The sequence below is a fragment of the Cupressus sempervirens genome, chromosome 4 (genome assembly GCF_028749045.1).
Source record: "Cupressus sempervirens isolate cs-2001-9-10 chromosome 4, ASM2874904v1, whole genome shotgun sequence".
Taxonomy (NCBI): domain Eukaryota; kingdom Viridiplantae; phylum Streptophyta; class Pinopsida; order Cupressales; family Cupressaceae; genus Cupressus; species Cupressus sempervirens.
In genome coordinates, this window is record NC_143121.1 from 540,377,673 (window position 1) to 540,403,679 (window position 26,007).

A 26,007-nucleotide genomic window follows, 5' to 3' on the forward strand; every position below is an offset into this window, starting at 1 on the left:
TAATCGTCAAGTATATTGATCGTGACTTAATATTTTATTGCTCATTTCATGAAATTTCCTTATTTCTAACTTGATTATGAGTTGCATATGTCTAACATCAGATTAGCGGTGATTGCTAACATCAGTGATTAAAAAAAAGAAAAAAGGATAGGGTAAACATTATTCCTTGAGTGTCATCAATCTTTATCATGCATTATTTTGGCTATTTCATTACGTGGATGATTGAAGAAGCTCCTCTACGACATTATTGTGATTATTGATATTTTGTTTGGGTCTATCGCTTTCAGTCAGAACCAGTGTGTGTTGTAGATGATAAATATGTAATGGGTGTGTGCTTGTCCAAACAGATAGGGATCTTTCACAAGGTTGAAAAAGTAAAGGATAATCTATCAGGCACCAGCGCTAGCATCTAGTCGTAGGCTCAGTAAGAGGAGGTGTGTCTAGGAGTTCTTGACATGATAAGAGGATGCATTTGTTCAACATGTCTAATCATGGCACCCGCTCTCATAACGAGAAAGGAAGTTTTATTCTATTTCTTTTTTCTGCCTTGTCAGTAACGAATATAAAAGGAAGGATCTCCATTTTGCTTGCAAATAGCAGTGGAGTTTGCCTTTTCGTGTGCTCCAGCTCTGCCATAAAAAAATTTTAAAAATTAAATTTAAATAAAAGAACTTGAAGTCTTTCAGTTTTGAAAGTTTTGAATTTATGATTTCTTATTTTCATCTGGATGTTGCAGCAGTCACGAGCTTTAATGACTAAGGGAGGGAAATAGCAGTTCAAGAGGTTAGGTTAAACCTTCTTCTCAATACATCTTCGAATTAGGGGTGAGTAACTGTGACATAAATTGTTGCTCTCTCCATCTACAATCAGTACTATACTAGTACTTGTGGTTTGTATGATTCTTTGAATTTGTTTTCGGTTGCTTAAAACATTGTTGAATCTGCATATGAAAGAGATAAGTATCCCGTACTTATTATCATTAAATATTGATTTTTTACAACACTGGGTATAGTGTTTGCATTGATCTAAATGATAGATTTTATGAATTATTATTAATCTCACTCCATCTACAATGCACCAATGAAGTGATGAGAGATTGATGAACATGCAGACATTGTTTGTATTGATGATGCATATCTTCATTTAGAAGGGAAAGATCATATACAAAGATTTAGAACAGAAGGAGCAAAAGGGCTGTGGTAATTGCCTCTGAGCGAACTTGATCTTGATGATATGTGTAAACTCAGCATAGGTACAAGTTGCAGAGATAAGTATTGCATAAATTGCTGATATAACTATCTTATGATTTTGAAGTTCATTTATAGTCAAAAATTAAAGTTGATACATTTTCAATATCTATAAAAGTTATAAATAGCGAATGATCTTTTATCTCTCATTGTTGTAGGATGCAACAAGAAAGACAATAGGTTGCTTTAATTAAGAGGGAGTTGTTGAGGTTTAGAGGGAATTTTTTTTAGCTTCAGAGGGAGGCTTCATAATTAAGAGGGAGTACTTATGGGATCCCCTTCATTCTCATATATGCTTGTGATTCTTGTGATATTTGTAGAATTTGAAACTTAAATGAAACTAGGTCTTGTTTTGTTATGTATATTTCCATTCATGTGAAATCAACAATGAGATTGTAAGATCAGCTATGATAACTCTTTCTCTATGCAACAGTGAACATCATGTTGAGAGAGTCCATGATGTCATCACGTTGAGAGATTCCGTGATGGGCGCTGGATGTCATGTTGAGAGATTCCATGATTAAAAGCTTAGTTGTGAGTCTTACAAATCTGTCATGTTGAGTGATTCCATGAGTAATTGTTACAAATCTGCCATGTTGAGTGATTCCATGATTATTAACAATGAGTGATTGTTACAGGTTTTCATGTTGAGTGATTTCATGATTATTAACAATGAGTAATTGTAACATGTTTTCATGTTGAGTGATTCCATGAATGTGATTGATTGTTATAGATTTTCATGAATCTTATAGGATATGTGGGATGAGATTTTATCATTAACATTTTGGTTGCAATCTTGTGTGATAGTTCAACTAAAGATCTCTCTCTGGCTAAGAGGGAGTGTTGAAGATGGTAGCTGTGATAGAGATCTTTATCTCTAGAAATATGAATGTTATTACCGTTATTGTTATGTTCAGCTGAAAAGGACACTTATGTTTAATTGTAATATTAAATGTAAATGACATGTGTCATTCACAAGCATTAAGGCATGAATATTCGATGAGTTGTAATTAATTATAAAATTTATGGGAATCTCAAGAGACCTTCGATTATAATGTGAAGAGTCTCTCCTATTGTTATATATTCGCCTCAAGCAAAGGACATTGTACACTTGAACATTTCATTATCACTAAAAATATATTTGTGTTGTGTGACTGGGTTTTTCCCTTCATTCTTGAAGGGTTTTCCCAAGATAATTCTGATGTTCTTTGTTTCAATTTTCTCTCTTTCTTATTGCTGGTTATTTTTATGATTTTTTGAGCTCTAGTTTTAACAAAAATCTCCAATTTACTTTATCATATGCTTTTTGAATATCTAATTTGATCCACATGCATGGTTCTTTGTTGGATTGTGTTCTATGATTTCTTGGGCTATAATAATTTCTTCAAGAATGGATCTGTCGAGCACAAAGCCTATTTGTTCTTCCGAAATAATCTTTGGTGGAAGCTCCTTATGCCAAAGATGCATTTTCTGGCTTTATTAGCTGATGTTTAAAGCTGGAAGAACTGGATTGGATAAGTTTCAACAATTTGTGTTTCAGAAGTTTTGAAAATCAAAGTCTAGATATAGCTTTCAAAGTTATGTTTACCATCAACAGTTCAAAGTCTATGAATACATTGCGATTCCATCCTTTTTATTAAGAAAAACAGTTTATTTAACACCATTTTCTTATGTGGAAACATCAATTTTACAAATCATTACAGGAAAATATAATTACAAGAGAGACTATTTATTGGCCATATCACTGTGCCCAAATTTCAAAAAGGATCCAGAAATTCTGATGTAGAACTGTTCTCGGTTATAATAACGAACACAACTAAAATTCATCCTACTATTCTTTACCACTTATTGTGTCGAAACTTGTATCCAGAAAACCAGCTTGCTTCGATCGGAACTCCAATAACTTGTCTGCAACCTCCACTTCTGTGAAAGTCGTTTTATCTTGGACAACTTTTTTCTCAAGCCATGTCCAAAATTCAGCAAGAGCTGCTGCATCTCTGCATAACAGAAGCAGCAATGAGGAATACTTATTGAGTATGAAACTGCAACAATGCATCCATTAGCTCTTGTATCCAACATAAACCACACATTTTAGAATATATAAACAAAAAGTTAGAAATTCAGTTATTTATACAGACAAAAGACTTTCAAGAAACTCTAGGCACTTTAAAAATCACATTGCAATGAAAAATTACAATTGAATGAAAAATCATATTACAATCATTTCAATGAAAATACAGAAAGCAAGGTAACATTAGGATGAAGCAAAGTTTTATTGGGGTTGATTAAGCGCATATCTCCAATAATAAGACCATCAAAGCATATTCAATCAAGCTAACGTTCCTTATCTTAACTCCACATTTTCCAAGGTTTTCTTTAAAACAGAGAAAATATTGTCTAGTGTTTGGAACCTTGTGAGATAATGAACAGTTAACTACCTTATCAGAAATGTGTGGAGTCCATAAATGATTTGCATCAATTTAGTGTTTTATGCTTGTCAAAAAAAAAAAACACCCCAAAAGTCATCATTACCCAAATAGATCATGCACAAATAGAAATTACTTAAATCGTCCGTTCGAGAAACAACAGCATAGGATATAATGATCCAAGATAATAATAACATAGACTGTTGGAAATGAAAATGCTTCAAAATTAGAAGAGCTTTCAAATGGCTCTTCTCAGTTTGTCATCCCCAAATCCTATAACCATATTTTATCAGAATGGATCCATTGTCTGACAGCTGCTTTAGAGATAACCAATGTGATACACAAAATTCCTCTTGGTCCCACTGCCTTGATCTCTAATCATCTAGGCTCCCAACATCTTACCATTGTTTTGCACTATCAAGGTTGTGGATCATACCACTCCAAGTAAGCTTGTTACAATAACACAGAGAGGTCCAATGTCGGCCTTGCACTACATGGGGATTCTCATTCAGCTGGCTCCAAGGCAATATTGCATTTTCTAAGCATCCTAAATCTTTGTGTGTGAAGCAAGTGGTTTGACATGCAAAGCAGGTATGTAGGATTGACACTATCCCCTATTATAGGCTTCAACTAATAATAACAGTGATGCAAGAAGTGCAAACAAAGGATATAACCACTCCAAATTAGGCTTAAAATATTAAGGGAAAGCACAAAAAACTGCAGATAGATTTCTCAATGATTTTTTAAACAGCTGGAGAGGGAAGTTCCTTGCACAGCAGCAATGAATGCCATTTCGTAGAATGTTTGGGCAAACAACACCCCCAACAATTAAAAGTTAGTAAAATCTGTGATGGCCCCTTATGCAATCTCTTAGGGTTTGGACTAAATTTTTTTAATTCCATTTGCAAGAGGCTTCAACTTATACTCAATTCTTTAGTTTGCCCCATATGAATGTGTTGAATGGTGACAATATTCTTAAAAGGAAAGATATATCAATAAAAATGTGGGCCTGTCTTGATATTATATAACAATACTATGCCAATGATTCTGAAATAATTCTTAATTCACTGCAAGGATTACTTGCTATAGTGTGAAAATTATCTTTGATCAATAATATCGATTATATAGAACAATATATTGCTGCAAATGTCATTCTATTTGATCTGAATCTGATTAGAAGTCTTATTCAATGTTTTCTTAAATTATGAAACTTATTTCAAACTATGTCTAAGGATGAATATTATTGATAAAATATCTCGATCAAGTTTAGAATAATATTGCTGTTTCTGATATCCTCCTTGATATGCAAATTATCTATCACTGAATGGTATGACACTTATCAGATGAATATCCTATTAAGTGGCGATGATCCAATGATGGCTGATCTGCAATTGCCTGTCAATGTTTCAGACTGAATACTTATTTTTTATGTGATATAGGATTGCTGTTCCTGATTGTTGTCTCTATACATATTGCACCAATAGTGGATAACTTCCATTTGAATCCCACGGAATAAATTTAATTGAAAAATGAATGAATGATGAATGCCTTTGAAATGGTGTCGATGCCTCTTTAATAAACCACAAATAGATGCAAAGATGAAAGATTGCAACTCTTCATCACACCATTTTTTTTTTTTGACTTTTCATTGTAATCACACCTTTTGGATAACTAACCGATGATCAGTCAACAGCATATTATTGACTTCAATTGGGTAGTGATAATGATGACATCAATGTTTACTTCTCTTGTTCTCTAACTTCAATATATGATGATCGCTGTTTGTTAATTATCCTTGTTCAATGGAAACTCGACGAATTATTTAATGCAATATTTGATCGCCTCCTGATAAGCAATTATGGAAGGCTGTTGCCGATCAATCTATGGATCACTTGATGTTAATGTGTGACCTTAAGGTTGTTGGACTAACTGCCAGCCTTCCCCTTCGAGATTTGTGACATGGCTTAACTGCCTCCTGTGTTCTATAAGTCTACTGGTTGTATCGGGCATTGACAGGTCGATCTTTTTGTGCAATGGCAACTCTAGCTTGTAACAAGTGGTATCAGAGCTTGGTCACAAGTTCAAATCTCCTCAGGTAACGGTGAGGGGGGAATTGTTGGACTAACTGCCAGCCTTCCCCTTTGGGATTCATGACATGGCTGAACCGCCTCCTATGTTTTATAAGTCTAGCGGTTGTATCGGCCCTCGGGCATTGACAGGTCGATCTTTTGGTGCAACGGCAACTCTAGCTTGTAACAATGGTTTGCTACAATACTTTGTTCTTCAAGGAATATCGGTGTTTGGATTGTAATCCACTATTAACGATATTTGTGACATATCAAGATTGACTGCTTGTTATCTCGTGACTTATTTGTATTTATGACTTGCTCTACTTAACTTAAAGTCTTGAACTCATGGAGAGATGAGTAGATGTATTTCAAACATAGTTGATTATTAATTCTCCTATGTTCTCTTCGTAAATTAACAATCCTTCTTATGCCAGTTGATTCTTCAAGTTCTACTTCATGAAGATGTCATCTACAAGATTGTGAAATCTTACAGATAAGAGAATTTCCCTGATATGATATTGCTTCCAATTTCATCCTAATGTCTTGGATAATGCAAACTGGCTCTGCCTACAGCAAGTTACCATCAACAATATACACATATAACTGTTTCAATTACTGAATGCTATTTACAACTCTTTACTTCTACTTGCTAACTACTTGAAAGTGTCCAAGGTCTGTCAGTCCTGGACCACACATTTATATCATGTTAGAGTGGTTTCATGCATATGAGGACATTACAATATGCTAGCTAGAAAAGCTCAAACCGGGTTTTGTTTCCCTTCATTCCAAGATTTTGACAAAATACATTTTTCCATGCTCCTCCAAAATTTGGGCTTTAGTTCGCAAGAATATATTGTGGTAGCATGTAATGTCTCCTTTTTTGGTCACTCCAGCATTTTTGTTAGCTCCATCCTTTTTGGAGAGTGTTAGACTTTCTATAATGGAGTTCATTTATTGGCGTTGTGTTTAGGCGATCAAGGTGAACCCATTAATGCTTTTTGGAGGTAGTTTCAAAATTTCAGGTGCATTCCAAACTTGAAGGAATATTCTATTTTTGGAATGTATCAACTTTCATTAAGAATGATCACCAATAACCTCTGTATGTTGGCAAATTCAAAATTTGGCTTCAAGCTATTTTGGTTTTTGGTTTTTCTTTTGCAACTTTGGTTGTGTGCCATAAATTATTTAATAATTAAATGTTAAGTTGTCAAAAAAGAAACATTAAAGACTACTTACTTCAAATGTTCAATAGGGTGAATTACATGAATTAAGTGCCAAAAAGTTAAAATAAAGTCACTTTATGGAGAAAAAAGGGGTTAATAAAAAAGTTATTTGAGCATTATAATTTCTAAGTAATTCTTGGTTGATCATTTTGATGAAACCCTTTGTGAGAGTTTGAGCTGTCATTCAACTTTTCTCGTAGGTGTAGGATTTTGTAACCATAAGGATTGCTGAAGATTTGCAAAGGAAACCGAAAATGACAATAATAAGAGATGATCATGTAATAATTCATCCTATTTATTTTAAGTAATTCCATAGTGAAAATTAAGTTTCAAGAGTTGCAGTTTTTGATTCTAGTCTTTTAGTACTTGTTGTAATAACTCGGAAGAATTCATTATGTTGTATAAATTGATGCAATGAATTATCATATTTCAATGTTCCATATTCAATTAAAAGATTGTTCAAATAGATTTATTGTTACTCTCTCTTGTTAGAGTAAATTTTGCACGATAGTAGTAAGAATTGGACTTTTGCTGTAAAATATGTTGGTGAATTTAGTTATTCTATCCTAATATTGTTGCTTGAAGTTATGTCTATGCTTCTAGTTCGAAGTTCAATAATGATGCACAGAAACAGTTGTTTTATCTAGCTAAATTTTATGTTATCACTTAAATGATGTTATGGATAATTACTGTTATATTCTACAATATATGTGCACTGAACCAAATAAGATAATTGGAGATGATGTTGTGGTTCGTGTAATTAATTGAATATTTAGTGCACAGCATACATACTACCAAGAGTTGCCAAGTGGCTGAATAAAACAGACAGTCAGAAGGCTTAATTGGAATGGAAAAGAATAGCAATGGATAATGCGCACTGGAGAAAGACTTGGGATTGGAATAGATTAAGGGAGAAATCCGCTGTTTTGCACTCAGCGGACCAGTGAAATGACATTCCAGTAAAGAAAGGAGAGGGGTACTTACACCCATTCCCGTCAAGAGAACTCCTCACTGTAATTGCCATCTAAGATCATGGAATAATGTTGTGACCACTGCACATTATGACACACAAGTGATACAATATTTCATGTTCTTTATTGTGTGTATTTGAGTGTTTTCATTTATCTTGTTTTTGCTAGTCCTGGTGTGATAATAGATTAACATAATTATTTCTGTTGAAAGCATAATCTCATCAAAAAAATGCCTCGGCATATTCTCTAAAGATTTTCTGCACCAATTGACAAAATATAGAATTTCCAGCAAGACAAAATTAAGTACTAAGAAGTATGAAATCTGCAAATTACAAGCAGCTTTCCCTGTTTCCTTGAAACATATAAATCAATACAATAAATCTACACAAAATGCTACCCAATGCATCAGAAAAACTTTCTTGCACCTTAAGTGAGCTTGCCTCATCCCATCAAGTTCTGCGCCATTTTTTATTGCCTTTGCAATTGCTACTGGTGAGGCCTTGTGTATTCCCAAAGGTCCTTCCATCTCACTGTCAATGGATTTTGCATTAAGTAACTTATTTCTTTCTTTAATGCTTTTCTGTTTACTTCTCTTGGGCAGATTTTCAAAGTACTTATTGCATGCAGAATGAAAAGCATCAACTATTGCCACATTTGTGCATGACGTATCCAACCAAAGTTTTGCACCACAGTTTGCCAACCTGAAGACAACAATTTCATGAGCAAGATATGGTAACAACTTGCACTAAAGCTAAAATTAGTAATATATTGTTTGCAAGGAATTATAATTTCTCATTACAAAATTGCTAATTTATTTATCTCACTAAGAAAAAATAAGCTGGCATGGTGTAAGAAAAAGGTAAATGATGTCAGAATCTACACACTGCAACTCATGAAATGTCTGTACTGTAAAGTTTCTGATACACTCATCATAATCACTTGAACACTGATATTTTATGACCAATCATATGTGAATTTTTATTATTTCATTTTAAAAAATGTGGACTGCATAAATGTTACAGTTGAGATTTTTAATGTGCAATATAAGAAAACACTTAGTCAAGAATTCCACGTAACAAACGAGCACCCCACGATTTTTTTTAAAAGAGACATTTCAGAGATGAAAAAATTGTGGAATCAATTGTAAAAACTCCATATACATAAAAACTAGATAACATGGCATTTTTAAAAAATATGAGGAAGAACATGTGTGGAATGTAATGTCCTCTTATAGGATAACTTGGACTTATTAAACAATCAATTGCATTCCTTATTATGAATTATGATATCTGATTTCACTATGAATTTATGCAATTGACAATATACAGTAAATATATAATAAATGGCAATTATCAATGCCATTTATTACCTTTGATTTATACAATTAAGTGTATGCTTAAGTGAGTTGATCTTGTAATGGTCACTATAATCTTCTTCTATATCAAATATGGCAAGTAAGTATGCAAGATGATCTTGTTATATTGCTATTTCTGATGTAATTCTTTTTAATATATGCAATGAGATGTAAGACAGTATTGCTTGTAGCGATTTTGATTGTTGTCTCTGATATGATCCCTTAAATCATGCAATGTCTGATATGCAGCAATACAGTTGCTGTTTCAAGTGTGCATGTATAACCTTGCAATAATAATCTGATGTTGCATCTGATATATGCAATTCTTGCTTGCAATCAATGATGCTGTCTCAGATACGGTGTTATGCGCTTGCAACCAGTTTTAGCCAAGTAGGCAATTGCTCAAAAGATCAGATCCAATAAATGGATGAGGGGTAAGAAGTTTCCAAATTGATGATGCTGGTTGAATGATATTGAATGCCTTTTAATGTCATGTAATTGGAACACAATATCATCAATACATCACATTCTTCAATACATCCCATCTCAGCACAAAATCACCCTCTTTGAACATCCTGAGTGTTGCTTTCTTAGCAAAGGCTCTTTTTGTTTGGAATTGATGGTACTCCATGGACTTCATTTCCTATCTCTTGATTCTTCTAGCTCCATGAGCTGAGCATACCCGACTGCCATTGGATCTTGTTCTTCGAACATTTTTAGCTGATGCATGATCTCATGTAGCATCTCAAATGGAAATTTTGACCAATCTCTTGCACAAAAAAAATCAGAATATAAACAGATATTTAATGCAAAATAAACCAGCAAATGCACCAGTAGATGCTCATTAAAATACCTCAGAATATGTTATTACATTTTACATCAGCAATACAATAACCAAATATCTAAAAGTCCAATCCTAAATACAGTTACACTGTCAAATTGGAAAACTAAGAAAGAACCTGTAACCTCAGCATGAACTCCATCTCAAATCCACTGCAATGATGAATCGACTTTGCACCCAATCCACTGGAGATGGCCTGAAGGTTTCCGTCCTCAGATCTGAATAGAAAGTTGTAAGGTCTCCCAATGTTTCTCCAAGAGAAACTCAAAAAACAGCTCCAAAATGATAAAACCAAGCATAGGTGAAATGAACTCATTATTTTAAGAACCCAACCTACGACTCTTCAGCTTCCCTAGTCTTGTGCTTGTCCTTGAGCCAATTCATCTCTTATTAACCCCTTTTTTAATATTAAATTGACTTTAATCATGTTGCATTGAGTCCTCAATGGTCAATACTAATATAAATTGGGATTGCCTATTAATTTTTCTAATTTCCTAGAAAAGGGGACATTACAGTTCCCCTTCCTCAAGATTGTTTGCCCTTAAGTAATCATGAGTCCATAAACCAATACCAGGATCCCATATCCACCTGCTAGCATCTCTGTAGCCCATACTGGTAACTCTGAAGTTAGGAAATGCCATGCTGTGGCACGGGAAATAAGAATGCAACCTATCTATCACTATGATCCTGAATCCCATGTCATCCTAAGAGATATTGCAGCTTCTGCCCGTTGCACTACTCTGATTGAAACATGAATCTGGTGTCTTCCCAGATTGTGCCTAACAGATGTTGAAACATGGTATGTATTAAATTATGCAATCCCACATCAATTAATAAATTAAACAATCTGATTTCTGCAAATTCTCGTAACCTCCATCAAACAAGAGGAAGCCAACAACCTTATATTGCTATCTAACTGCTTCCACCACGTGTGGAGATTCAAAGAAGACACTATAGGAACAAGAGTGGTCTATAATGAATTCGAGGGTGATTGCTCAACAATGCTTAAATATCCTTCCAAACGGATCAAAATGTTGACAACAAGTTCCCTTGCTAGTGATTTTCATTCAAGTTTGCTTTCTGTCTCATAAAGTATTTTTGCCAAGTTTGAATGTCCTATGACATCATTTAAAAATTAAAACTGAAAGGTCTTATTTTGAATTGCCAAATAAGCAACTCAGTTTTCCACCTTTCTACAACCGCTGTTTTGCTCAACTTCCCTCCAATTCAACTACCGATCCTTTTCTAAGTTTGTGTAATGTTGGTGCATGGAGTTTGGGAACACCATGTCTTGTCTCCTATTTGTAAATTAATTATTGATCCTAGTGCTATCTCAACTAAGATTTCTTACCCATACTCTCATAAATCTCATGTTCATAATATTTGACATTCCATCAAACAATTATTTGAGTATAGTATTCTGAAATAAGTCTTGTATCATAGACATAACAACAAATGCTTGGTGCACTGAATATTTCACCAAACCACATTTCATTAAATAGCATTTGGACAATCCTTTATGAACTGTACTATGCAGGGACCATCCAAAAAAAAAAAAATCTAATAGTTTGCATTGAAATTAATAGCTTGCTCCCATTAACATTTTGTCAAACAATTTTTTGTTCAAGCAAAATAATTGAGAATATCACTACTTTGAATATGATTGTCTCTACCACGATAATGGGTCCAGCTAGTGCAAGTTATTCACAGCACCATATACTCAATATTGCTCCATTCAAACTTCAGTGTCTACAACTCTCTCAAATGAAGTCATATGGTAGCCATTCCCAAGCCACGAAGGCAACTCCTACAATATTGGCATTCAGTACTAATTAACGACATGTAGAAAGTGGTGCATTTCCAATAGTACAAATACATTCCTAGTCAATTTATATTCCCCACCAACTGTCGTATTACCAATAGCTCTTCCTTAAACCGCAAAAAGTAAATTCAAACAATGAGATCGACTCCAACAATTATATCTGATACACCTCTCGCAAATCAGGTTGTTGAGAAATGATAATTTATTGTATTTCTCCAATTTTCTTATTCAATGTTGGCCCTTCAAATCTCACGACAAGAAGGAATTATTTCATGACTAATGTTATTGTTTCCATTCATAGTAGTGTTTTTGCGACAACTCTCTTCTCTAGTAACGGTTATTGTAATGCTCTAGAAGTTTCCTTTTTGACGAAAAGTTTGTAAATCTTCATACAAATACTCATAACGGCCGCACTCAACATATATCAACAGAGGTTACACAATAGCGCATGTCAAGTCTTGACTACCACGACATTGCAAGATGGTCATTCACTATTTGCACACCCCTATCATGATGAACTACTAAACTCCAAATAGCTAAACGACAATTATTAGGAATTTGTTCATTCCTACTGTGTACGATTAGCTCTTCCCAAAAAGTTCCTTCAACCAATAATTTCTGCAACAATTCTCCCACTCAAAGAATAATGGAAGTCATTTCATGTGCTCACAATTTCTTTCTTGATGCTCAATCCACAACAAATAAAAAGTCCAATCAAGATGAATCACCACTCATGAGAATAGACAATCACAACTGATAAAAGCATCAAAAATGTGCACTTCTCTTATTGGCTCATTTCAAGCATTAGCAAAAATGACAATCTCTATATCGTCTAAATTAGATTGGACCAACCACTACACCATAATAGCACACAATCTGATGGCTTCTCCCTTTTAGAGTTTGAGGAATGAACTAACTCTTGTTCGCCTTCCAAACTAATAGTGGGTGTAGATTTCTAATTGTCGACTTGTATGCTAAAAATTGTCATGAATAAAACTATCATAGGAGAAAACTTGTATACCGATATAGTCTGCACTAAATGATAATAAGACCCTAATTCCATTCTGCTATATGGCGCCTCAAAATTCATGCAATTATCACTTCTATGTTTCATACTTGTATAAACCCTAGAGATGCAAAACATTGATTCTAGTTCAAGAGTCTTCACAACTCCAAATTGGCACTCTGAATTCTGTCAAGACTCTACTATCTACCATTGCAAGAAGGTTTCAGATGTAAACACTTAAAAAATATATCACTTCGATACCTAGAGCACCTCCAGATGTCTCTCTAGTGGAGATGAAAATAGTCTCAACCAAAATTTGGTATTTATATTGCACCTATAATCAAACGAAATCCACCCAACCCCAACAAATACATAATATTTTCCAATACTTTTTACATAGCTTGGTCCCAATGACATAAAGTACAGGTTCCCTCATGTCTTTGCCTAGAACAAATTCTTAGTCAATCCTTTGAACCACCATCTCATGCAAACGTTTGTCTAGCGGTATTTACAGGAAACTTAGACGGAATTCTAGGTTGCCCCAGAAGGAGTGGATACTCGGTCTCTCAAAATGGGCTAGAGAACACATTACTCGTACAAGGGTGAAGTTGCCACGACCCATATCTCCATGTTGTTGATATCCACACTTAGATAATATCAAAACCTAGATGTGTTAGAATAAACGTGCCAATAAGGAGAAAAATATTTCCACCAGATCCTATAAAAAAATATTTCTAAATGATCTGCAAATACTTCCTATTAATTTTAAATTGCTTTCACTTATGTCAATCTCTGCACGACAATGGCAATACACCCAATGATTATACCATATACCTTTTGCACTAGAGGCATATGCTTCTCCAAATACCAAGTAGATAATCAAGCTACAAATCTACGTAACCTATAAAAAAATGTATTGCCTTTGATTATGTTTTCTAAATTTGACTCTATAACCAATTTTAACCCTTTTATATTCTTTACTTGTGCATTTATGATAGTTGTAAGTTTGTTCTCTGATCACCAAGCAGTATTTAACCAAAGTATATATGGAAATATTTTAACAAAAACTCCATAAGATGGCAAGATCAATGCCCTGATACCACTATAGTAACCTGAATGGACAGTTGACCGATCTTCTCGCAAAAAATTTAAGAATATAAATAGGTATTTAATGCAAATAAACCAGCAAATGCACCAGTAGATACTCATTAAAAAATCTCTCAAAATACATTATTGCATTATACATTAGCAATACAATAACCAAATATCTAAAATCCAATCTTAAATACAATTACACAATCAGATTGGAAAACTAAGAAAGAACATGTAAGCTCGGTGTGAACTCTATCTTGAATCCACTACAACGATCAATCGGGTCTATGTCCAATCCACTAGAGATGGCCTAAAGGTTTCCATCCTCAAGTCTAAATAGAAAGTTGTACGCTCTCCCAATGTTTCTGTTAACCCCTAAAATTTGCACCTTACCAAATTCACCAAAATGAACTGGAAATTTCAGGTAACATGGAATCACTCATAGGCAATGGGATTTTCCTATTGAACTGGGTGAATCTCCGAGTTGTAGGCCGGCTCCTTGTGATAAACACCTAAGCTTTTATTATTGAAACGAACTGAACTTGATGGGAAAAGGGGAATAAATACAAAAATGAACACCTAAAATTGAAATCGAACTTAATAGATGATAGACTGAAACTTGTGGATATTAAAGATATGACTATTAACAAATAGTAAAACTTTCCTTGTTGACAAATACTTCAATCCTAGACTGGTTTGCATTAATATTTTATAATAAGGTCCCAACAATGAGGGTTAAGGAATATGAAAGCATTCACGTAACTATCTCAAAACAGAAGGCACAAATTATAACCTGCAAACAAAGTATAAACTGCAACTAGGTGATGTATGAGACAAAATAACAAGGAATCCTAAAGACTCACTTTCCACTTTATTAATCAAATACTTTCACACATAGATACAGAAGAGAAGCCTAACTTTCAAGAAAGAAACTGTCACAAAATGATTCAGTCCATATATTGAGTACCAAAACTGAATTACAAAGAATGCAGAAAATACATCAAGGACATAAGACCATGTCACAAAACTCTCATTTGCATAATCAAAACTCCCCTCTGCAATAAGAGTCCAAGAGACTAAGTACAAACCCCCTTGGGATCGAATCCATGAAACAAGGCTCCAAAAAAGGAGTCAATACTCATCAAAATGATGACTCACTACCTCATAAGCCCCACTAAATCATAATAACACCTATGAGTCACTCAGAACTCCCCAAAAAACACTCCAACTGATCATAAAGACCTCTCAACAAACTAGGCAAAGTCAAATTCAACCTTGAACTAACTCCTAAAAATACTCTTCATAACTAGTCAAGAGAACAAGTCCAAAGAATCCCAAAAGTACTCTTCAATCCTTAAGTGAAACTCAAAGTCTAGCACAGTATTTTGACACATGGAAGTAATCAGTTAACGTGATTACATCTTGTGACTTGATCATATTGAAGACCTCTTCAAGTTTTACCTTTTCAAATTTATCAACAATGCATCCCTAATTTAATGTTAATTAATTGATTCATAATTTATCAATTGATATAACATTAATTACAAATTTGAATTTTGAATGCATTGCTAATAACAACAAAAGAATTACATAGTTTAACTTCACCTTGTGACCAAGTAATAAATTAAAACCTAGCACATAAAATTATAATTTCCTAACTTTACATTTTAAATGGAAACCTAAACAATTAAAAGAATTTCAGTTTTCAAATAATAAAACTTGGACAAGGAAAGGTAACGTGCCATCTGCTCCTCCTTGTATTAGGGGTATTAACCCTAAACAGAACTCATTTGTTATTCATTTTGTCATATGATGCTGCTGGAAACAGCCAAAACATTGCTCCAATAGGGTTTGATGATAACAATTTTGGTGCAAGGGCACTTAGGAATAGCAAGCAAGCACATGGGAACAACAAGCAAACTATGAAGACTATGAAAGAATGGAAGACACTTAATGAAAATCAGAGGTCCAAGGAGGTCAAAGGAATCCTAAATGATGAAAATCATATCAACTATGATGTATTGGCTACTATAATGGTTTAAATACCATGAAATGACTTTGAATGAATTAATATCCTTGAAAGGATTAAATAAATGTAATTTGGACCATTAGTGTCCCAATGTGTCTAGGAGGTTTTAGGAAGTTAGTTGATTTCAAAAAGGTTTAAATACATCTTCTAAGTGTTGGAAACACCTTAATGAGAAGATTTAATGAGTTTTAGTTCATTTTCATAGTTAAAAGTTTTAATTCTCAATGCATAACGGTTAGTAGTCATTTAGGAGGGAAATGGAGTTTTGGTAGTTTAAACACTTAACTACTACCTCAAACTGATTGGAAGAGGTTCAGGAAGTTAATATTGATTATTTTCTGTATTTGAGACTCCAATGTATGCCAAGGAAGCCTGGAGTGTACGAACAACACAAAGAGTTAATGAAATTCATGTTTTGGATCAGCAATTCTGTTGTTTTGCCTTGTTACTTCTTGTTTTGATTGGAGATCTTATGTAGAACAGTTTTTGAAGGTTTCAATAAGTTATTATCAGCCTTTAATACATATTTTAGAGGGTTTGAGAGTCATTTTACATGACTGTGCTTTCATGATCAGCAAAGTAGTTTGAATTTCTGAGTTTTCTTTTCATTGTTTTGAAGCTTTCTTGGTAACTAACATCCATCCCATGGACTCAAAGGCCTAGAATCCATGGAATGATGTATATTAACCTTGTATCATATGAATATAACCTGATGCATGCAGAAAATTGAGTGGAAAGTATGATCACAGGCTGGAACTAGGAGTGTTCCCTTTGAAAATGATGGCACAAGTATAGCAGCAGGAGTTTGGGCTGAATGACGTGGTCTTTTTATGATTGAAATAGTTTTATATGGTGGATTTAATGGTGAATCAATCACCAATTGATCTTGGAAAGGTTTGAAAGAGAGAGATTGGACAAACCCTCAAAACAAGGGTTTGAACTTTGAAGCAACCAAATTGGGGCTTTTGGTGTTCTATGTGTTTTGAGTCTAATTCCTTTTATATTTAGAGGTTTTGAGTCATTGAATGATACTGTCCAAGGCTTGAGAACTTGGAGATATTTCTATGTGGTAGTTGCTTTGTTAAATCACCCTATTTTGGTGCATTTAGGGGTCACATAGTGAGGAAAGTCATACATGGTCCAAAGGAGTCCATAATAATCTTGTAATATGATGTGATAGGGCCAAAAGGATATCCAAATATACCATTTATTTGTTTCATCCTTTGGAAAAGATTTGTGTTTAGGGAGCAAAAAGTGCAAAATACTGATTTTTAGGCCTCTTTAGGCTAGTTTAGAGTCTTTTTGCTATTGTGAGTGGAAAATAAGTCTAGGAACTTTAAAACCATATTAATCCATCATTATATACATGAAACACCTCAAATCTATCATTATTTTGCATTGTGAAGAGTCTTGGTTGGGTGGAGTCTTATAAAGCCATTGTGCACCTTTGGAAAAGTGTGGGTTTCTAAGCCAAATTTGAATAACCTATCTTGTGTAAAAGGTTCATCACCCTTTCCTTTGCATCAGATTTCACCCAAGGTTTGTTATAGACGGGAATCATGTGCTTGATCTGTTACCCTTTTTGGGATCATTTTTCTGTTGTATATTATTGCCGCTGATAGAGTTTGAGGGATTTTTGCAGACTTCTTGTGATTCTGAGCACATCTGGTGCTTGAGCCACCATTTTCTGTTGTTGAACGCTTTACTCTGATTCTTGCATTTGGCTTCTTTGAATTCTAGAGCTTTTCTACCGTAACAAGGTTTATTGATTCAGCAGTATCCTCTCCTGTTTTTACAGTATATCGATGGTCATCACTAGAGTTTTCTCTCTACAAAGGCAAATCTGGGGCTTTCTTTGCTTCTGCCCATGCTATTTTTGAGCCATTCATGTAGCCATGGCTGGAAACTATAAGTTATTTTTGGCTCTTTTGCTTGTGCCATGACTGTTTAAAGACTTCTCTGAGGTGTTTAGAGCCACCATTTCTTGTCTCTCTTCTTAGCAAGATCTGGAGTTGTTGTCATTACAAGGGTTTTGAGCTCAAAACATGCGAATACATCTCGGATCTTGTCTCCTGTGTGAGTATATCTTAATTTGCATTAGCTTAGGCTCCAGTTTTTGAAAAATTTGAAAGAGGAAAAAACATTACTAATTTCATCATTCTTTCTGTAAGTTTGTGATTTCTGGGTGCTCCTGTAAACACTATCGTGACTATTGATGTGAGACTCTTTTGTAAATTATTCTGCTCTTCTATGCTCTCTTTTGGTCACCGGTATAGAAGGGATTTGTAACTCATTATGTTACTGCTTCATTAAAACCCTTGTGGAATTTTTTTATTTCGGCTTCAACAATTTTTGGAAGTTTTGTTTAAAACAGTGAGCCATTATGAGGGTTCTTATCTGCTGGGTACGGAAATTCCATAGCTTTTGACCTGGTTTCTACTGCTATTGATGTTTTAAAACGCTGCAATGCTCTTTATCTCTGCATTTTTTTTTAAAAATCTGAGAATTCTCATGCTCTTTAACTAGATATTGCTGCATTATAAAGCCAAACTGTGGCTGATCAGACAATTTCTTGAAACTCTATGGCTGCTGTAGATAACTGTTGTCCTAGGTTTACAGACATGATTTAATCTGTTGATGGGTGTTTCTTTGCTGTTGTTTTCAAAAGAAAATCTGAAGCTTCAAGGGTTTCAGGATGCCATTACTGTTTTTCTTTATTTTCCAGATTTTCTTGTTTTCAACCTCTGATTCACTATTTGATCTGATCATTATTGCAAAATTCATATCATGAACTGTAACATTCCTCCGGTAGCAAATTGATGTTCCTGTGAATTGCATTCCCTTCTGTTTTCCTTCAATTTAATATGTTTTTTTCCTTTTCATCCCTTTGCCAGTAACCTAATATCTTTGCCCAGATTTAATACATTTTTCTCCACAATATTTTGCCCTTAGATGCACCAGCTGTTGGAGATTCATTACCTTTGTCCATATAGAAACAATATTGCACCATTGTCAAAGCATTTAGTTGTTTAATGGATAACTCTTGCTCATGTAACTGAGAAAGGTATTTGTTTGCTCTGTATTTCGAACTCGTACTTTCTAAAGCTCTGTAAAACCCCCTATTTTTCATGATATTTGTCCTTTGGCAGACTTAAATGCAAAACATAATCTTTGATATACTTTTACCGTTCCTACTTGGTTGCATATATTAAAGTAAAAGGTTTCAAAACTGTTAGTAATGTCCTTTTAAAACTTCTGTTCTTCTATTTGTACTTGTCTTGATCAGCTTCATAGGTCTTGTTTCTAGTAGGTACGTCAAGCTCAATAACCCTTGTGGAAGCCTACTATTATATCCATGTATTCGTTAGAAGTAGGATGTTGCACAGTAAACAAACATGTTAGTAGTAAAGCATTTCAATGTGATTGTTTTCCTTTCTTTACTGATATATATTTTTATTTTGTGAAGATAAATGGCGTGATAGGAAAATGAATGAGGTGAAATGAGACACTTTGCATTGCCTAACAGTTTTCCTATGAATGCAGGGTTTGGATGCATGGATGGAATACACTTTGAGGCGATGGATGGGTGGAAGCGGATGGTTGCATGTCAACCAATCATTACAGGCAATGACTGGTGTCGATGACTTTCTCCTCTCTCCTTTTCTTTTCATGTCATTTACTTTGGCAGAGTAGGAATATATATCAGCAGTTTAGGGACTACTCTCATGGTCACTTGTGTGAGAGAATTTTACTTTCAGCATTCTTTGATTATTACAGTTCTTTTGTAAATATCAGTTGTATATTCTGAATGAATAATACAAGGACATTTATTATTCTTTCAATATGAATAAAAAGTGTCTTCTGCAATTTTGAATATAAGCTGAAAATGATAAACATGAACACTTCACTACACTTGTCTTTTTTCGAAATTTAATTTTAACACGAGTTAAAATTAAGCAACAGTTTCTAAACTCAAAAACTAGCTCCAAAACAATTAAACCAAGCATAGCTGAAATGAACTCCTCCATCTTTTAAGGACCCAACCTGTGACTCTTCAGCTTCCTTAATCATGTCCTTGTCCTTTTGCCAAAACATCTCTTACTAACCCCTTTTTTAATATTAAATTGCCTATAATAATTATGTATTAACTCCTCAATAGTCAATATTAATATAAATTGGAATGGCATATTAGTTTTTCTAATGACCCAAAAAAGGGGACATTACATCTCAACAGCTGCAAGCTTCACAAATAAAGGCAATCTTGCCTCCTTTCCATAAACTAGCACATAAGGGGAATTTCCAATGGACCTCATAGGAGTTATCCTATCTACCAACAAGGCAGATTTCAATTTAGTATGCATAATTCTCTAACTATCATCCAAGGTTCTTTTGATAACCCTAATCAAATTATGGTTTTGATTCTGCCAAACCATTACCTTGTGGAAAATAGTTAGATGAAGTATTCAAATGAATGTCATTCTTGAAAGCCCAATCACTCACACTTAACACAACAAATGCTAAAGCATTGTCTAAAATAATTGATTCAAGTACACCAATTTACTCACTTAATCATCATAGAAATTGAAAACACCAGACTCGTTGGCTTCTTTCAAAGCCACTACTTCGGTCCATCCGGTAAAGTAATTGGTAGCAATAAGTATCCACCTGTGAATTGCATTTGAGGGTAAGATTAATTGGGCCTATAAACTCTAATGCCCCATCTTATTGTGAGGATCATGAATTGGCAGCCTCTCTTATTTGGTTGTGCTAATAGGATTTCCTTTGTTTTAAGGTTTTGAATATTACTAATGTATGTAGAACTCAGGAGTCTACCATTCATCACAATACCTTTTCATTTTTTCAATTTCAAATCAATGAGTTCTACCTGATTGAGCTATAGCGAAAATCAGGTAACAGGTTTCTTTTTCACAACAGAAACAAGTGGAAAAAAAACATTTCTAGAAATAGCCGAACAATTCAAATTTGTTTGGGAAACTCCAAATTGACCTCAGATTCCTCAAGATGCAGCAGAAATTTGGTAGAAAAGGTTTGGACTGATAAAAATCAAACCCTAGAAGAATCTACAAGATTTATTTAGCGTACTAGTTTTCAATAAGTATCATATTAGGATACGATAGGGACCACTTGTCAAACCTACAACTTAGTTTTATATCCTTACTTTTTTATGGTAAGGGCTTAAATCAATATATTCTTCATTTGCTTGTCACCTTTGCAATAGCCGTGGAATTGATGACGATATTACCAATGGGGTTTCAAGTGGGCAACATGATAGTCCCCTCCCAAAATTGTTTGTCCTCAAGCAATGGATAATCTTATATGTAGTCCACCTTCCTATAGATAAGATGTATTGTTTCTTAATTCATATCTGATTTGCCCCAGTGACGAACACTGATATCCAATGAGACTTGATGAATATACCATTTTCGAAAGTATACATATGAATGCATGAAGATACGAAGTAGACACATGAAAGCAAGAAGATACGAAGCATACACAAACTAGAAATATGAATGCATGAAGCAATGAAGCACACACATAATGCAAGTATTTGTGTATTCTATCTTATTGATCAAGCCCTACAATTCAATACTTCAAGTTCATGAACATTTATTTCATCACTATGCTCTTGAGTAAAAATCCTGCAACAAAGGAAACACAAGTTAGCATATATATAAATTCCAAAATGTGAGTATACTATTATCAATCTTAAACAAATCATAGAGATCGGGTTATGATAAGGTTGTCCTAGCCAATCTCATACTACGCCCTAGAGTGAAACTTTTGGCCCTGTTATCCCAGATGGCAGAACTTTGGCATCCATCAAAGTAGGTGGTCTACTTAGATGGCAACCTTAAACATAGTTTTGATTCCTTATAAACGTGCTAGAGATGGAAAGGATCTCAAAATACCCCAGATCCTCTTTAGGCATCATGTGGTAAGCTCAAATGTGGTGTCCAGCACTTAAGGGATGATTCCCAATAGTAAACTCATTTCTTAGTCAAAATAAGCATATCATATCATGAAATGGGGCACCCAACAATAATTATTAATGAATCAAGACTCAAAATGATATTAAATTTACCCAGAGACGTAAAAGCATAAAAATAGATTCTTGAATCTCTGAAACTAATGACCAACACACTAAAAAAGCATTAAATCTCTATCAACTTGACCAGGACTCTAGAAAAGGATTAATCACACCATAAACAAGATAACTCACATTAAAACTTCTTGAAAACCTTTATGATAATCAAACAAATTAACCAACTGCAACCCAAATCTCCAAAAACTCAAACTATAGAACACAACCAGCTAGGATGGATCTTTCATCCCCAAAACTAAGCTAACTGATGGTGTTTTCGATAGATTCTATATTGTAGCCGATGGGCAGAATAGTATCTGAACGGGCGCGTGACAATTTAGTCACCCCTTCAGGAAAGTATATGTAGACTATCTGGAAGGGACTTTGGATCATCATTGTAATCATCTTAATAATATTGTAAGCAGTGAAGTGTATATTGCATATATCAATAAAGTATCCGTTATGTATTATATCTTACTATACTACATGTGATAAGTATCCTTTTCCCCTGTACGGTAAACATTTGGAGCCATTGCCAGTCGAACCTGGAATGAGGGAATTGATATGAAGATTAATGCTTAATTTGCTTAATAAGGATAGGAATAAGATAAAAGATAAGGATGAAATAAACATAGCACAGGAAGTTTTAATTTTAGCACAACAGGCGGAGCACAAACAGAAGCTTCAGAAGATCACTGATGAACATCGAGGGGGTGAAGGAGCACAGACTGAGGGAGTGCATTCACCTAGCAAACCGAAGAGTGCCGAGGAATTGCTAGAAGAGACTCAACAGCAATTGAATTTGGTGGAAGAGACAAGGGAGGAGTTCCTTAACTTGTATATGCCGAGGGTAGAGAATCCAAACGGAAGAGAAGTAACTCGCACAGCTTGAGGTGCCGAAGGAGCATGAGCGTGGAGTGAACTCTTCGTTCCCGATACACCCGACGAATGGATACAGGCAAAGAATCAAACAACTTCGCTTGAGGAAGATCTTTTCTCACTAGGTAACGCAATTGTTAGAAGTAGGACGGTTGTCCGAAGCAGTGCGGTTGTGCAAAACAACGCGAGTGCTCAAAATAGGGCGGGTACTCAAAACAGGGCGAGTGCTCAGAACAGCACGAGTACACAGCAGGTACCATAGAATCAGAAGAAAGTAACAATGGTAGGACCAAAGGAGAAATTGTCGAAGTTTAATGGCGACGGTACGGCAAATCCGATCAAACACTGCAAGACATGTGAAGCAATATGGACGGCAAATGGTGTAATGGACGAGGATGATTGGGTCCGGTAGTTTCCAGCGATCCTACGTGGTGTAGCAATTGATTGGTTTGCAAATGCGGATCCTCAAAACTTGACTACATGAGCAGACATCAGGAAGGAGTTCATAGCAAAGTTTCGCCTGCTAAGGGATGATAATGAAATTATAGCAGAAATATACAACGCAAAGCAGGGAAAGACCAAAACAATCCGTGTCTATGCAAGAAGGCTAAAAGAGTTGGTGGGGAAGATGGAGAACCCACCGGCCAACGGATTAAAGAAACGATGGTCTATTGAGGGGCTACAGCCGACCCTGAAGAAGAAAATGAAGATTGTATCTCTAGCATCGTATGCAGATGCGTATAATTGGGCGATGGATCTGGAGAGTGAACAAAAGACAAGCAAGAAGAAGAAGCACAAATCATTGGACTCAGACGATTCATCGTTCGAAAGTAGCAGCAGCAATGAAGAATTAAGCAAGAAAGTTCGAGCATTGTAGAAGGATATGCTAGTGATGAAGGAATTTAAAAATCTAAAAAAGAATCCTAACTCGGTGAAGGGGGAATTGTGGTGTATAGAATGTAAGGAGGAAGGCCACACAAAGGGCTCCTGCTCGAAAAAACAATTTTGTGATATCTGCTAGATTGCAAGACATTCCATAAAGGATTGCCTATTCAATATGAAGTCAAAGGGACACCAGCAAGTGTTACTGACGCAAGAAGTGTCCACCAGAACAAACACGAACAACATTGCAACCTCCGAAGGATATCGCAACAATAACCGACGTGGAAGGGGTGGTAATAATAATAACAATAATAACAATGGAGGCCAAAGTCAGATACAATACGACGTGAATGGACAGCAGATGATACAGTGTCGTGCGTGCAACCCCTAGGGGCACTTCGCCAGAGATTTTACCACGAAGGAGACATCGCAGCTGTTATGCAGATGGTGTGGTCCGGGAGACCACAAAGATTCAAAATAACCAAAGCATGGGGTAAATTTGTTAAGCATCGAAACATGTGATGAGGAAACACTAGCCATTACACGTGAGCAAGCTAAGAAGGCAAAGTACCATGATGCAAAGGAAGAAATGAAGAGGTTGCAGCAAGCAGGAACGGAGTTGGAGAAACATATGGAAACAAGAAAGTTGCAAGCAAAAGACACTACTAATACCTCTAAGAGGAACCTAGCTGAACAAAACATGATAAGGCAGGTAATGAGAATAGAAGTCTCTATAAAATTACATGATCTCCTTACAATGCCTTAGTTACGGACAGTGATTCTAAATATGATACCACTTCCGATACCAACAGAGGAAATAGGAAAGGACGGTAGTGGAACAACTGCAACAGACCCAATGCTACTGGCACTCACAACAGGAAGGCATCCGGCAGTAGTTGAGATGAGTATCATAGGAATAGTACTTACAGACACAATTGTGAACGAAGGATCAAGCCTGAACATGTTACCAGAGGATATAAGTAAAAAGTTGGGACAACCTACGTTGTGGCCACCTACATTCTAGTTACTCACGACGGATCAGCCGGGAATCAAATTGTTGGGAAATATGATGGCGCAGCGGTAACTATTGGAACACAACCATTTTTATTAGATTTTGTGGTGATTCCACTGAAAAGAAAAGGGTATGACATTATCCTTGGATGAAGTTGGTTGGTGCAAGCAAAAGTGAAATATGATTGGAAACGAAATACCCTATCCATGGAACGCATAGGCAAAAGATTCATAATTGACCTGCACACACAAATGGTAGGTGAGGAGGCAGCATCGTCAGATTCTAAAGGTGAAGGTGAAAGTGATGATGAAGGAAAGAAGAGAATGGAATCGGACGAAGGTGTATTGAAATTAGGAGGGTCGAATGATGACGACCTAGACTCGGTGAAGGGCCTACTCTACTGGCAGATGGAGGATTACAAGCTCTTCCCGAGCTGTAACATGTTGGGTGTCGAGGAGGAAAAAGAAGGCAAAGAGTTTCCAAAGGAGTAGCGAAATAAAAGAGGGAGAAGCACATGTGGATGAGATGCAAGCCCATATGTTTAGTGAGGACAAACCTATAAAGTATGAAGAGCCTACTATGAAAACAATGAACTTGGGAGATGAGGCTAATCTGAAAAATATTCTTGTAGGAGATGATTGGAATCCAATTCTAAAGGCAGCAGCATTCAAAATATTTATGGAGTACAAGGACATCTTCGCCTAGACGTATAAAGATTTAAAGAGTGCCACCAGAGTTATGTGTCCACCAGATACCATTGATAGAAGGTGCAGTACCCGCCTGGATGAACAAAAATTATGCCGCACAAGTCACGGAGGAGATCAATTGGATGTTGGAAGCAGGAATTATTTTCAGAGTACACACGAGTGAGTGGGTATCATCGATTGTGATATCTCTGAAAGAGGACACCACGCAGATAAGAATATGCGTAGACTTCCGATACCTAAATGTGGTAACAATCAAAGATCTGTCCCCGATACCATTCACTGATAGCATTCTAGAGGAAGTTGCAGGACATGAGATTTATTCATTCATAGATGGGTTCTCGGGG

The 26,007-nt window shown here is 35.4% G+C and overlaps 1 protein-coding gene across 1 annotated transcript in view; it reads right to left on the reverse strand.

Moving 5' to 3' along the window:
* LOC149562327 (Metallopeptidase M24 family protein) overlaps positions 1–26,007 on the reverse strand; it is a 325,045-nt gene that overhangs the window by 184,053 nt on the left and 114,985 nt on the right. Inside the window, exons 6-7 of the mRNA XM_089825850.1 lie at positions 8,362–8,637; positions 3,090–3,244 (exon numbers count right to left, since the gene is read on the reverse strand). Of these exons, the coding sequence (XP_089681976.1) occupies positions 3,090–3,244; positions 8,362–8,637 (431 nt within the window). The remainder of the gene's footprint in view (positions 1–3,089; positions 3,245–8,361; positions 8,638–26,007) is intronic.